The 12,841-nt window shown below is 33.6% G+C and overlaps 1 protein-coding gene across 1 annotated transcript; it reads right to left on the minus strand.

The window, feature by feature from the left end:
* Positions 1-3,091: 3,091 nt before the first annotated feature.
* On the minus strand, positions 3,092-9,123 carry LOC127863406 (tetraspanin-1-like). Its single transcript, XM_052402928.1, has 8 exons — positions 8,953-9,123; positions 7,138-7,233; positions 6,705-6,875; positions 6,049-6,120; positions 5,438-5,545; positions 4,933-5,118; positions 4,451-4,534; positions 3,092-4,117 (listed from the first exon to the last, which is right to left on the minus strand). Exons 1-8 carry the CDS (start codon positions 9,010-9,012, stop codon positions 4,025-4,027), a joined length of 870 nt encoding a protein of 289 aa, XP_052258888.1. The 5' UTR covers positions 9,013-9,123; the 3' UTR covers positions 3,092-4,024.
* Between the last annotated feature and the right edge of the window lie 3,718 nt (positions 9,124-12,841).

The raw sequence follows: 12,841 nt of genomic DNA on the forward strand, positions 1-12,841 counted from the left end.
CAATACAATAAAAGTATATCATAAACCAAAATCAACAAATATCTTCTATATAAGATTGCCGCTTTCGTAACATTAACAATTTATTTTGAGTGCCATTGTTCATGTTTAAATAAGGACTCTCACAGGTAAATATGCTCTTTAATAATTATGCCATTCATCCTATAAATAATTAGAAAACGTAACTTAAGACGCTTTAGTTGAAAGAAAATCGTCTCGGCTAAAGGTCTGCAGTACGCAGGAGTTAAATTAAGGCGCTAGACCTACGCGGCGGGGGTCAATATAAAGCAGTCCGCAAGGGGGGGGGGGGAATTAACCTTATATATATCAGGGTGCATGATCACTTGACTTTGTGGGAACCGGTAAGAGCTGCTTTTTCGAATAAATTTTTTAACCTTTTTTTATTTAGGATTTCAAGTAGTGCATAAAAGACATAATTTTACGCTGCGTATGACAGTTTGAAATACATCAGAATATCTTTATTGAATAAGCATGTGTTCTTGTACAAATATACTATGTGTACTTCATTTAATTTAACGGTTATGCGGCACGCAACGTGAGATTTTGGCACCGATTTCACAGTATTCAAGGATGTACTCTTACACAAACTGTAAGGAAAACTGTATTTTATGCAATAAAGGTTTTTGCAAATGAATAAAGAACTTGAGATACTTGCAAAAATAAAGTTCTTAAAGCGTGATTATACAATTTTTAATACAAAGTAGGCAAGAAAAAGTAAACATTGAAGAAGAATTTCATACAATGCAGCAAAGACAAACTAGCGCCCCGAGCTGATTGTGACGAAGATATTTCGTACATATTATCCTACAATAACAATTATAATAAGCATTCGTCTTTTATAAGGATCGGAGTAAGTGTTCGTGTGTCGTATAAATAGATATCGTTGCAGGAATTAAAATGATCCGTAAAACAAAATTGTGTCTTTGTGTCGTATGAACGAATCTGCACTAAAACTAAATTTAGATTCACGTCGTACATGCATGAAATACATGCTGGCGAATTCGATTGTACAAACATTTTCAATTTCAGAATTAAATATCTGGCTTACTTCGCATTTTTCGACACATGTTCTTCTTAAATTTTATTATAATTTATATTGAAATATATGCATACTACGTTTTTTTTACACATTTTATATAAATTCATTAATATTTAACAAAATCGTATAATCTCGCTTTGACAATGATTTTTCATCATTGAGAACAAAGTATCTTACAAAGTAAGAGAAAAAAATCAAGCACAGAGTTCGCAAAGAAGACAGTGAAATATTTAAAGATTTGAGCTTGTTGCTGGAACCTTTGGTAGTAACAGTGTCCAGTGAGACTGAGTTACTGGGTGCTTTGGAGAAAAGTGTACTCATTTATGGAGATGAAAAATACAAACATTACGGATGGAAATCTTTTGGAAGGATTTGAATTAAAAACCAAAGTGGTGCATACATTGTTAGACAAAGAAAAACAGTGGCCAAGTGTGATGAGCATGTTACAGGGCTCATACAAAAACTATTCATTTCAGAATCTACGTAAGAGGGACATCTTGATGATGCAGACTTGACATAATTTGTTATGCCCTGTAAGATAGCTTTATGCTTCTCAATTATCAGTGTAGAATGTGAGAAAAATTTTAGTACCCCAAAACACATAAAGAACAAGTTAAAGGGGCTATTAAGCCAGAAAATCTTGACACACTGATACTAATTGCCATGACCAAGCGTGACATGTCATCATTTAATTCACACAAACCAGTTCAACTGTGGCTAAGAAAAGCAAGAAATTGCTGCAAATTGCCAACGCCGAAAATTAAATAGGTCATCTCATCCTGAAATAAAGGTTAGTTTTTTATCAACCGGAAACACATTTTTGACAATCTATTTGAAAAAACTAATTGTTTCAAAAAGCTTGCAGTGAAACTTATTTACATAAAAATCGTATATGTTGCCCTGAATATTTGTGAACTTTAAAGCGATCATATTGCTAAATTAACAGATTAAACGCTGTTAAAAAGAAAACAAGATTATAGTAGCCTGACAGCTGACAGTTAGTTCATCTCCTCGTTCCTTAGAAAGTTGACTTGTGTTGCTCTGAACATTACAACGTCGCTTAATTGAATTGCAATTTAGTCAATTTTATGTTTTTATGTATTGCTTTTAATTTGAAATGCGATCAAATGAGCTTAACGTTTATTTAAACGTGTGTGTTTCCTGATTATTTCTAAGCTTAGTGTGAGATTTAGCCTGGTTTTCAATCAAATTTAACTCGTATTGACATGGCGACGAACCCAGCAATGTTCATTGTTACATTTTAATGTAGCATCATAGTGTGGTGTTTGGCATAGGCGATTGGTCAGTTGTCTTTAACAAAAGACTTTCGCTAAATAATTTATGTTCTGTTAATGTTTGTGGAATTTTAATTTCCCCATATACTAAAGGCATGTACCGATATTTTATTGACTGAACAACACATCTAAGTTTTTGGAGGACACGTCGAGCGTAGTTTTTGTTATACGCAGCATGGCAGTTTTCTCAGTAAAGCCTGCAGCCCGACACACTAGACATGTTAACACTGGATCCCGTCTTTCAATTGTTGATCATCTTTCTGTTTTGATTGTTTTGTTAAAAAAAATAATATATATATATATATATATATATATATATATATATATATATGTATGAATATATATATATATATATATATATATATATATATATATATATATATATATATATATATATATATATATATATACATGTATATTAAGATGTGTGTAAACAATTGTTGTCTCTCCAGACGTTGTTCCTCCCGTTTCGTTTAATAATTGTATGCATGTATTTTCTTACTGGTAACACAAGTAATATTATGGCTTTGGTGTTTGATCTCACTGATAAATTCAATACAAAAAAAAGCCTATTTCGTATATACAGGATGTACAAGAATTAAAATACTGTACGAAGTAGCATGCTATTATATTTGTATTTACTTTACTGTAAAGCAAGTATAACTGTATTGGCGAATCTAACAAGTTAAGATACTTGATCGTTATTCCTTTAATATATCTATGTCGCTTTTGGTAGATCTTAATTGGAAAGATTTTTTAAAAATAAAGATATGAATTGAACAATGGAAAATGGTATTAATACTTTGCTTTCTATATATCTTATTTGTAGGTAAAGTATCATGTAATGCAACGACCAGTTTGTATCATCATGAAGAGTTGTTAAAATGTTGTGTTTCCCCGCAATGCTAATTTTCCTGTACGCTAGAGTACACAATGCCGCGTTGGAGAACATATTTAATGAGGAGCATAATAAATCAAAGATCATATTTCACTTATAACATTGTTCATTAGTCAATCATAAAACATCACATAATCAAGACAGCTCTGATGGTCATTACAATCCACACAATCCATTTCCAAAAGGATTATAGTTTTATATATACTGAACATCGGTTTTATAGATTCGTTTTGGTTTCTGGTGTTGCTTGTTATTAGTGTTGTATTTTCATGCAAATCAATTCTTTATTACATGTAGGCATTGCTCCTGTTGGCTATACAATGAGTGATTTTCTATTGAGTGTTGTTTGCTTTGTTTTTACTTTCTCAAACACATACAACGATTTGTTAAATTCATTCATACCATGTTATTGTTTTAAAAGACAATCGTTGACAACTAAGTGTTAATAATTAAGATTGTTTGAGGCTGGGCACTTAGAGTTAGAAAATGAACATTGTTTGTAACATTATATTACAGCATAATATTCCTTGTATTCCGGGGTTTGGCTTAAAAGTGAAATTATATATATATATATGATAAAGAGCGATAAAACATGTGTAATGATAGTGCATGTTAATTAATATAAAAATATGAATTGAACAAACAATATATATGCTTGTTAATAATTGTAACAAGAAAAAGTCCCTCAAAACAAGAGCTGCGTTTCTTCTTTCTTTTACAAGCAAATGAGTAATCACCACTAGTCACGCCTTCTATCACCACTAGTCACGCCTGCTATCGCCACTGGCCACGTCTTCTATCTGAGTGGTTGACTTTGGACTCATCTCTCATTGTGAGGACTCCAAATCCAGAAGCTATCAGAAGTAGCTAAAATAAAAATGTTCAATTTTCAAGTTGTGTGAATATTTAAAAACAACATGGATTTACGACGTTTTATATCATATATTAAATGTGTTTTGCTCTTGAAACCGTTAACGTCATTAACAATTTAATATATTAATCAGCACTAAATTTCCATTGTAATTACATTGTTGTTGTTTTTCTTTGTTAAGTTTTGTTTTGGTAGAAAATAAAGCATTATTACAGTTCCTTGCGGAGGTTCGACATTCTTAATTTTGGTAAAAACATGCAAGGTTTTACAGAGTTTCAAAATTATGATTAACCACAGCCGTGGTAACCGTTATAATAGTGTACTCTCACCTGGAATATGCCGACCCCAGAGAGCACCCCAGCAACATACGCCTTGTTACCAATCGTCCAGTTCCAGTAGGTGTCGTAACAACCCTGGGTATAATGAAAAAATATAATGATATAGTGTTAAGAATCGCTCCGTCCAAGTTTAAGTAGTTATGTCTCTTTGTTAGTTATGGTTCGCTTGGAGTCTCTTTCGTATGATTTTAAAGACCCTGCACAAAATACCTGAGTTAGTCAATTCCAATTGTTTTCCAATAATGATTCATATTTCTTTTTTCTTGTTACGTTTTTTATTTCCTAATTATCTTTGTATCATAGTGATAAATTTAAGACATCGACGATTATACGTATACAAAACAAGTTTTTCCGATATTCACACTTTTTTACATTGAAATGTACTGCCTTTGTGAAGTTTTAACGTGTGTAAGTAACTTATTAAAACAAAACACAAATCAGTTTATTCCAATAATCAAATGAGTCCTACATACATTGTCATAGTTGTTGGTGGATTGGCTGAGGGTTTCTGCACAGGCCAGGTTATCAGAAGCCGGCAGGTTGACACAACAGGCCACCGGTGTTTTCAATGTCTTAGGAACACCTCCAGATTTCTCGGTCATGTCCCACGCCATGCCATTCTTGAAATCTGTGTAGTCGTCTACCCCGCAGCATTGGCCCTTGTTTTGGAAACAAAATTTTCATAAGGAATGGTATTGTTTCAAATATCTTTTAAGTTGGAATGCATGTTCGTCTTGATTAATTGACGCGATTATTGTGTGGCTTTTTTTTAGTTCGAGTATACATGTATATTTAGTTAACATGAATCACACAATTTCGAATCAAAATAGATGACGGAATATATTTTAGCCGTTTTACTCGCATCGAGAGTAAAACTATTCATACCATATTACAGCTCACTTTTGAAATCTATACATATATTTCCTCCTAAAGATGTTCAAGTATGTTTGGAATACTTGGAAACATCGAGAAGCATACCTGAATCATGACGACATTCCAAATGACGGTCGTGACATCACTTCCAGAAAAGCCGCTGTACTTGTTTGTGATACCATCTTTTAACTCTTTTTTCAGTTGCTTGTGGATCTTAAATGAATTCATATCTACAATAGGTGCAATACAATGCTTCGTTGCAATGTTTGCATTATGAGTTGTTTGTAACACGATCATAGTAGTAGTAGGAGAACAAATACCGATACTTAAGACTCAAAATTGTAATGGTATTTTTATTTATAATTTTGTCAGACTTAATCGATCAGATGCTTTTATTTGAAAAATTAAAGACTTGATATTGGTCAGCTTGATTGATATATGAGTTTTCCAGATTCAAGTTCAAGCCTTCGTCTATTGATTGCTGTAACTCACAGCGGCTGTGGCGTATAGTAGGATCACAATGATGATCTCGCCAATCAGATACTCACCGCGGTTGTGGCGTATAGTAGGATCACAATGATGATCTCGCCAATCAGATACTCACCGCGGTTGTGGCTAATCGTAGGATCACAATGATAATCTCGCCAATCAGATACTCACCGCGGTTGTGGTTTATAGTAGGATCACAATGATAATCTCGCCAATCAGATACTCACCGCGGATGTGGCGTATAGTAAGATCACAATGATGATCTCGCCAATCAGAAGCACGATGCAGATAAAGATATACTGAAACCAAAATATGATGAGACTTATCAAACTATATAATACGGATAATATGTGTGTGTATTCGAATATTTACAATAACACGCTTTATGTTGGAAACTCTACCCGACCCGCTTCAAACTACCTTCTGTTCGGTACCCAGTTGAACAAAATTAATGGAACAAATATCCCACTGGTGTCGTCTTTAACAATGACTGGTATAATCCAACTGTTGAGACTAAATTGAAAATGATAAGTTTAAAAACGACTATTGAATATCTGAATGTTCATGCTTGTTTAGTTTTCGTATGCTATAGTGTAGACATAACAATTGTTGAAGGATTTGAAACATTATCATGTTAAGAGCAGAAACTAGCATATGCTGATTGACCGTTAAACATATACTTACAATCTTCAGTGTATTGAGTAATACAATTAATGGTACTTACACTATTGAAGGCACCGACTTACAAATGTGGTATGTGCCACGTTTGCAAGCATATGTTACGTGTAGAAACTAAGTTAAGAATAAATCGACTTGCAAGACTAAATTACTTAGAATCTTAAATGCAGCGACTTATCAAGTTTCCATGAATAAAATTACTCACCAACTTCAACAAGCAGGCGCTCTTAGACAGCGCGCTGACAAGACCCACTATCGATATGACCATCAGGATAGCCCCGGCCACAATGACGCCAATCGCTGCGGACTTCAGAAACTCGTTCATGTCGATGTCAATATTAGCGCCAGCAAGTAGGTTGGAGGAGATGAGAGCTTGCTTGAATGATAATGCACGTTATTGATGTCTTATATATGTTTAACACACTGTAAACGTTGGAGTTATGATGCATTGTATTAAAATGGGTAGTAAATCAATTAGTTTACAAAATATGGCAGTCAAACTGGTTTCAGAGGAAGGAACATCTTTTAGACAAGCTTACATATTGATGTTCAGAGTCCGTCATTTCAATTTATTAAGGCAACGTTGAACCAACTGATGTTTTAAATTCATTGTATTTCAAAAAGGTTTGAAAACCGACCTCCAATTTTGTGGTGCCCTTGTCCATCAATTTCTGCGTGACCTTATCTCCAACTCGCATGACGATACCAACTATCAACAGGCCCAGGCTGAGTATCTGTGGTATATATGAGCCTTGTTCTGAGAAAACTGGGTTTAATGCATTTGCGTAAAGTGTCATCCCAGATTAGCCTGTGCAGTCCGCAAAGGCTAAACAAGGACGACACTTTCCGCCTAAAATTGATTTTTGGTAAGGATGGACTTCATTGAAACTAAAAATACCATAAAAGCGGAAAGTGTCGTCCCTGATTAGCCTGTGCGGACTACACAGGCTAATCTGGGATGACTCTTTACGCACATGCATTAAGCCCAGTTTTCTCAGAACGCGGCTCATAAATGAAAAGTGGTAAGAAATCACAAAGCATTAAAGGGGCCTTTTCGCAGATTTTGGCATGTTTGAAGTTTGTCATTAAATGCTTTATATTGATAAATGTAAACATTAAATTTTAAAATCTCCAGTAAAAAATCAAAAATTAAATTTAAAAAAAAGGGGAAAAAAGTTGCCCGCAGCAGGGCTCGAGCCAGTGACCCCCGGAATCCTGAAGTAAAAAAGCATTAGTCAACTGAGCTATCCTGCCGAGCATACATGACATGCGTATTTTATACGTTATATAAGCAATCTTCGTAGTTACACAAATTTAAACGACAACAACAGAACTCTCCAAATTATTCAATCGTTTCGCGTTGCAAAGCTTTATAATTTTTAGATTTTTAAACTGTCAAAAGATGCCTATAATGGCTATATTAGACAATGGCAAATGTTCAGTAATACTGTTTCCTCACAAATATCATAACTAAACCGAAAATTTGCGAATCTGAAACAACTTTTTTAATTTTGTCAATTAACTAAACCGTGAAAAGATCCCTTTAAATAGTCAATACATTTGGCAAGCATATTATGTTCGTGGATAAACAAATCATTGTGAAGGAGGTTATTGTAAAGCCAGACTCATAGTCTTAAGAAAAGATTATAGAATTGTTTAAATATGTAAACTATAATTATTGGTGGCTTTTAATAATTTCATGCTAATGTGAATTTCAAGAAGACATCACTAAAATGATTGGAGCTATACTCGCATAGAACGACCAGTCTTAGTTCGAGCAGTGTGCGCTTTAAACATATTAAACATTCATCACTTCTATTAAAATAAAACTATGATTTAACTTAAAACTATTAGCTAACAGTTTGACAAAGTTGAACTGTTCAAGCATACGTTACCAATTGAATAAAAGAACAACTAGATGATGCTTGCTTCTATATGATGGAAGTTGATTCAAAATCCAGCTTGTTATCAATAAAAAAAACTTAAATAAAAACTCAACTCCCCTTACCAAAACACAATCAGTGAACCACATGGGAAACCTCGAGTATAATATAACTGTATTCAAATCTTTAAAGATAAATTCTTAAAAACATTATTTAACTAAATTTCAAGAGGTTATTTTTACATTCCGATCTACTTATATCTGTACATAATTTAACACAACAAATTACGCAACGAAACCTTCTTAAGCATATAGGGATATTTACTCCGAATTATGTAATCATCATTTATATAATACTTTATTCATTGTAGGTTAAGTAACAAACATGTTTTATTAATAGTTGAGCAGCGTCATGCGAAAATTTGTCTTAAACCATAGAGCTTCTAAGTCAGCGGGCAGAGTAGCATCTGACCAGTCTGTGCAAATGTGCAGGCTGGTCTTGACCTATACTGGCTGAAATTGACATATGACCCATTTTGGCATGACGCGTGTTATTTAATATATGTCTCACCAGGAAGATGAGGTTGATCACGGCTATGTACGTGCGACCGAGGCTTCTAAAAAATCCCATCTTAAAACAAATCTCGTTCTGTCCCAAATGCTCCTCCAACTAAAAACTAACTTTTATGAAATAAAAACAACCTCTGCTTAAACTGATTTATTTCCGTTTTCTTTGAATTCCCTGAAAAAAGGTGCAACATGAAGCGGTTAAAATGTTAATATTTTAGTGACATCTATATAAAATTACGTGTCGCCTTTTAATACTTACTTGGCAATCTAACAAATCTGTGCTTATTCGTTGAATCAAAGACAAAAGAGATGTGCTCCTTGTGACGTAGAGCAATATTTACTTGCTTTATCTCTGTTATAATAACAAAGACATCTTTGGATCGGATGTATATTCATTGGACTAAAAACCTTTTGTTATTTCGTGATTTAAAGCTTGGATCAAATAACCTAAAGATCAAATTGTCAAACAAATCAGCTTAATTCTTCCGATACTTATAAAGTTTATAGCGATAATGAACAAACTTTTTTGAACACGCACGTTACATAATCACAAGCGCGTGTTTTGCTATGGGTTTTTTTTCGGCGAAGCTGTATAAGCCAGCTTTTCACCTTAGCCTGACCTTTGTAAACGACCAATCAATTTGAATATAAAATTTTCCGCCGGTAGGCCTGAAACTTTTCGCAGTAGAAAACGTTCAATCTACAAACAGATTTCACATTAACATTAATATGTTATTAATGTTAATGTGAAATCTGTTTGTAGATTGAACGTTTTCTACTGTTTACTACTAACATTAATATGTTATTACATCCACTTTCCACTTTTGAGAAGTGTACGGTAAGGGATACTACAGTTCGTTTAGCAACGTTGTTATTGCGTATTCAGCATAAAACAATTGTAGCTCTATCTATAATAATAAAGTGTGAGAGATAGAGCAGTTTTACACTTAATCCTCGACAACAATACAAAGTGTGTGCCCCTTTATATTTAGAAGAATGTCAGCGCCACAGCTTTAAGGCTGTGTTCTCATATTTGTTCATTACTACGATATTGCATTCTGTGCACTCAACATTTTTAGATTATATAAGAATTGTTGTTCAGTAACCTGAAATACGCTTTGAAGAAAATTTTTTTTTTTTCAAATTTGACCGTTAAACACGTAAATGTTTAAAGCTTTAAACAAGCCGTCACGTCAGCAGCGGAATTGTTACCTCACTTTAATGCATTGCATTCCAATCCGCAATGTATCAAGGTCTGTTTGCGGTCAGTTACAGAAATCTTTATATAAACGCCATCGCGTAAACTATGTGCACTTGAAGTTAACTTTGATCGGAAAAATACTAAATAGATATTCGGCGATATTATAATGGTATGTCAATCATAGATTGTTATAGTTTTTTCAAAAATTGCATGATAAGGATCAATTTTGATTAAATAAGTCAGAAATATTTATATGTTAAGATAAATTTATTAAGCATGAGCACGATAATTCACGATACTGTTAATAATAGAATCAAATAAGATTCGAGTGTTGCGGGCTGACCTATATGCACTCATTAATTTTCATGGTTCTTGTGTTTTTATATTCTGTAGATATATATATCTGAGTAATTATATCTAATAAAGCAAAATAAGTAACAAAATCTGGCGGAACACCCCGTAATTAATTTGCTTGTGATGGAGATAAGAACTGCGCAGAAAAAAAGGCGTTCGCTATTTTTGATCTCATAGATTTAACTTTGTATCGTTCTTAAACATCGACCACAACCAACGCCGTATATCTTTTTTAAAGAAGTTTATTGTTTAAATTCATAATTGCCGCTGTAATGATTAAACTAGGACAAAGGTATCAGACTTTGGTCAGTTGTTTGATCATTTACTTTAACAATATTCATTTTTTGAAAAGGCACAATATATGTCATGCACATGCTCTATAATCAGGGTTGTTTCTTAATGTAGATGTTTCGCCATTCTCAGCAGTATTCGATAATCATATACCGGCGTACAGTTAATATAATTCACACAAACTTCCTGGGTTAGCTTGGTTTAACTTTACTATTATTCGGATGTTATCTTTCGGAGATATTGGTAGGGCATGAATATGTGTTCACTACTGAATCCCTGAAATATGGTAAACTTGAAGACTATAGTAAACCATTGCACTGAAAAAGGTTACATTCCACTAAGAAACGGCCGAAAAAAAGTTGCAAAAACAGTCGATTTTGATTTGTGTCAAGTTCTTTCTTGCATTGTACATGACCTATCTTTTTTATTGCATAAATCGATTCCGCTTAGATGGCCTTTAAGAATAGGTATGGTTATGGGGGTCTCTATGTGCAAAATGTTATTTTTCGCTTAAAGATGTCGCTTTAACATTGAATTATATAGGGAAACTATTTAGTATATTGTGACCTTTACCCGAATTTAGTACTGTCAACTACCCGACATTAGTCTGAGGGGAATTATAAAATATCGGTATGACCAATCCCAATACAGCTGTGCGGTTACATCGGAAATCTAAACCGCGGTTTTCGGTTGCCTTTTGGTGTAATAGCGATCGATACATTAAGAACAGAGATGGGGGTATAATGCAAATATAATCATAATGGGCAGTTATATCAGATCATATATTTAATTTCAATCATCTGTGTTTGGGTTATGCAGCCTTTAGAACAATGAAAGATATAACTTCGTAAAATAGGGTGTTCTTTTACAACGAGCTGCGGCGGTAAAGCATACATGAATATGTTAAAGGTTTAAACTGTGAGATTGAGAGGGCCATATCATGGACATAATAATGATAAACATTTGTTTGTATTGCCTGATAGTTCAATCCAACATAAGTGCATATTTGGTTGTGGAATTTCAATAACATTTTTAATGAATTTAAATCAGACTTCCAAAAAACTCATGTGCTCGAGTCATTTAATGACAAATAATTTATCATAATTTCTTTTATTGCTGATTCTGTGTGAAGATTGTCTCAGGTAGCTATTATAAAATTTGAATCACCCATACACCTAATTTCGAAAATCATACATATCTGTCGTATCGTTTCCATTGTCCACAAATAAGAAGAAGGTTAGTAATTACAGGTTCTATTATTAATACCAATTGGTGTTGTATACACTTACATTTCTGACGTGTGTTAAGATTTTATCAAAGGTTATTGGCGCGTAGACGTTTAGGAATAAGACCTTCTTAAATTATAGTTCAGCTGATGGTTATAAGCCAGTTGTCAATATCCAAGAATGTATCTTACTGATGTTGTATCATATGCAGCTGAACATACACCTAGCTGTAAATAATAGACACGTGCCATTTGACTAATTCACGCGCATGAATGACCAATTTAAAAGGAACATAACCCTTGATTAAAAAAATATAAAGACATTATCATGTAGGATTTCAAGTGTTTGTTCGTTTCGTTTGAACTATAAGAATGAAAATGCGTTGTAAGTCGCCGTTTTTTGTTTAGTAAAGGTCTTATGCAATAGTAAAACTTACTAGCTCAAAGGATTCGTAACAATGTAATAATGACACGAAGTTCTTTTAAAGTTTATCAATATAAAACGATACCGTCACATGAGTGTAAAGGTCTTCCGGGTCTCTCAAGATATTCCACAAACCATTGGCTGTGTTTGTTCTGTCAATAATAGACCCCCGGAAGAACAATAGGCGCTTGTCAAAATCGTGCGTTCATTCCAAACGACGAGTGCTGTTTATTAGTGTTTTGACATTGAATTTGATACTTGATACATTGTAAAATAGCATGGTCGATTGCTCTTCATTCATTTTGATAAATCTAAAATAAAGGTAACGATATATCCAAAACTTCATTTAGCAATATAATTTGAAATCTTCTAAGGCCAGCTTAATATTTTATTAG

The sequence above is a fragment of the Dreissena polymorpha genome, unplaced genomic scaffold, assembly GCF_020536995.1.
Source record: "Dreissena polymorpha isolate Duluth1 unplaced genomic scaffold, UMN_Dpol_1.0 chrUn007, whole genome shotgun sequence".
NCBI lineage: Eukaryota > Metazoa > Mollusca > Bivalvia > Myida > Dreissenidae > Dreissena > Dreissena polymorpha.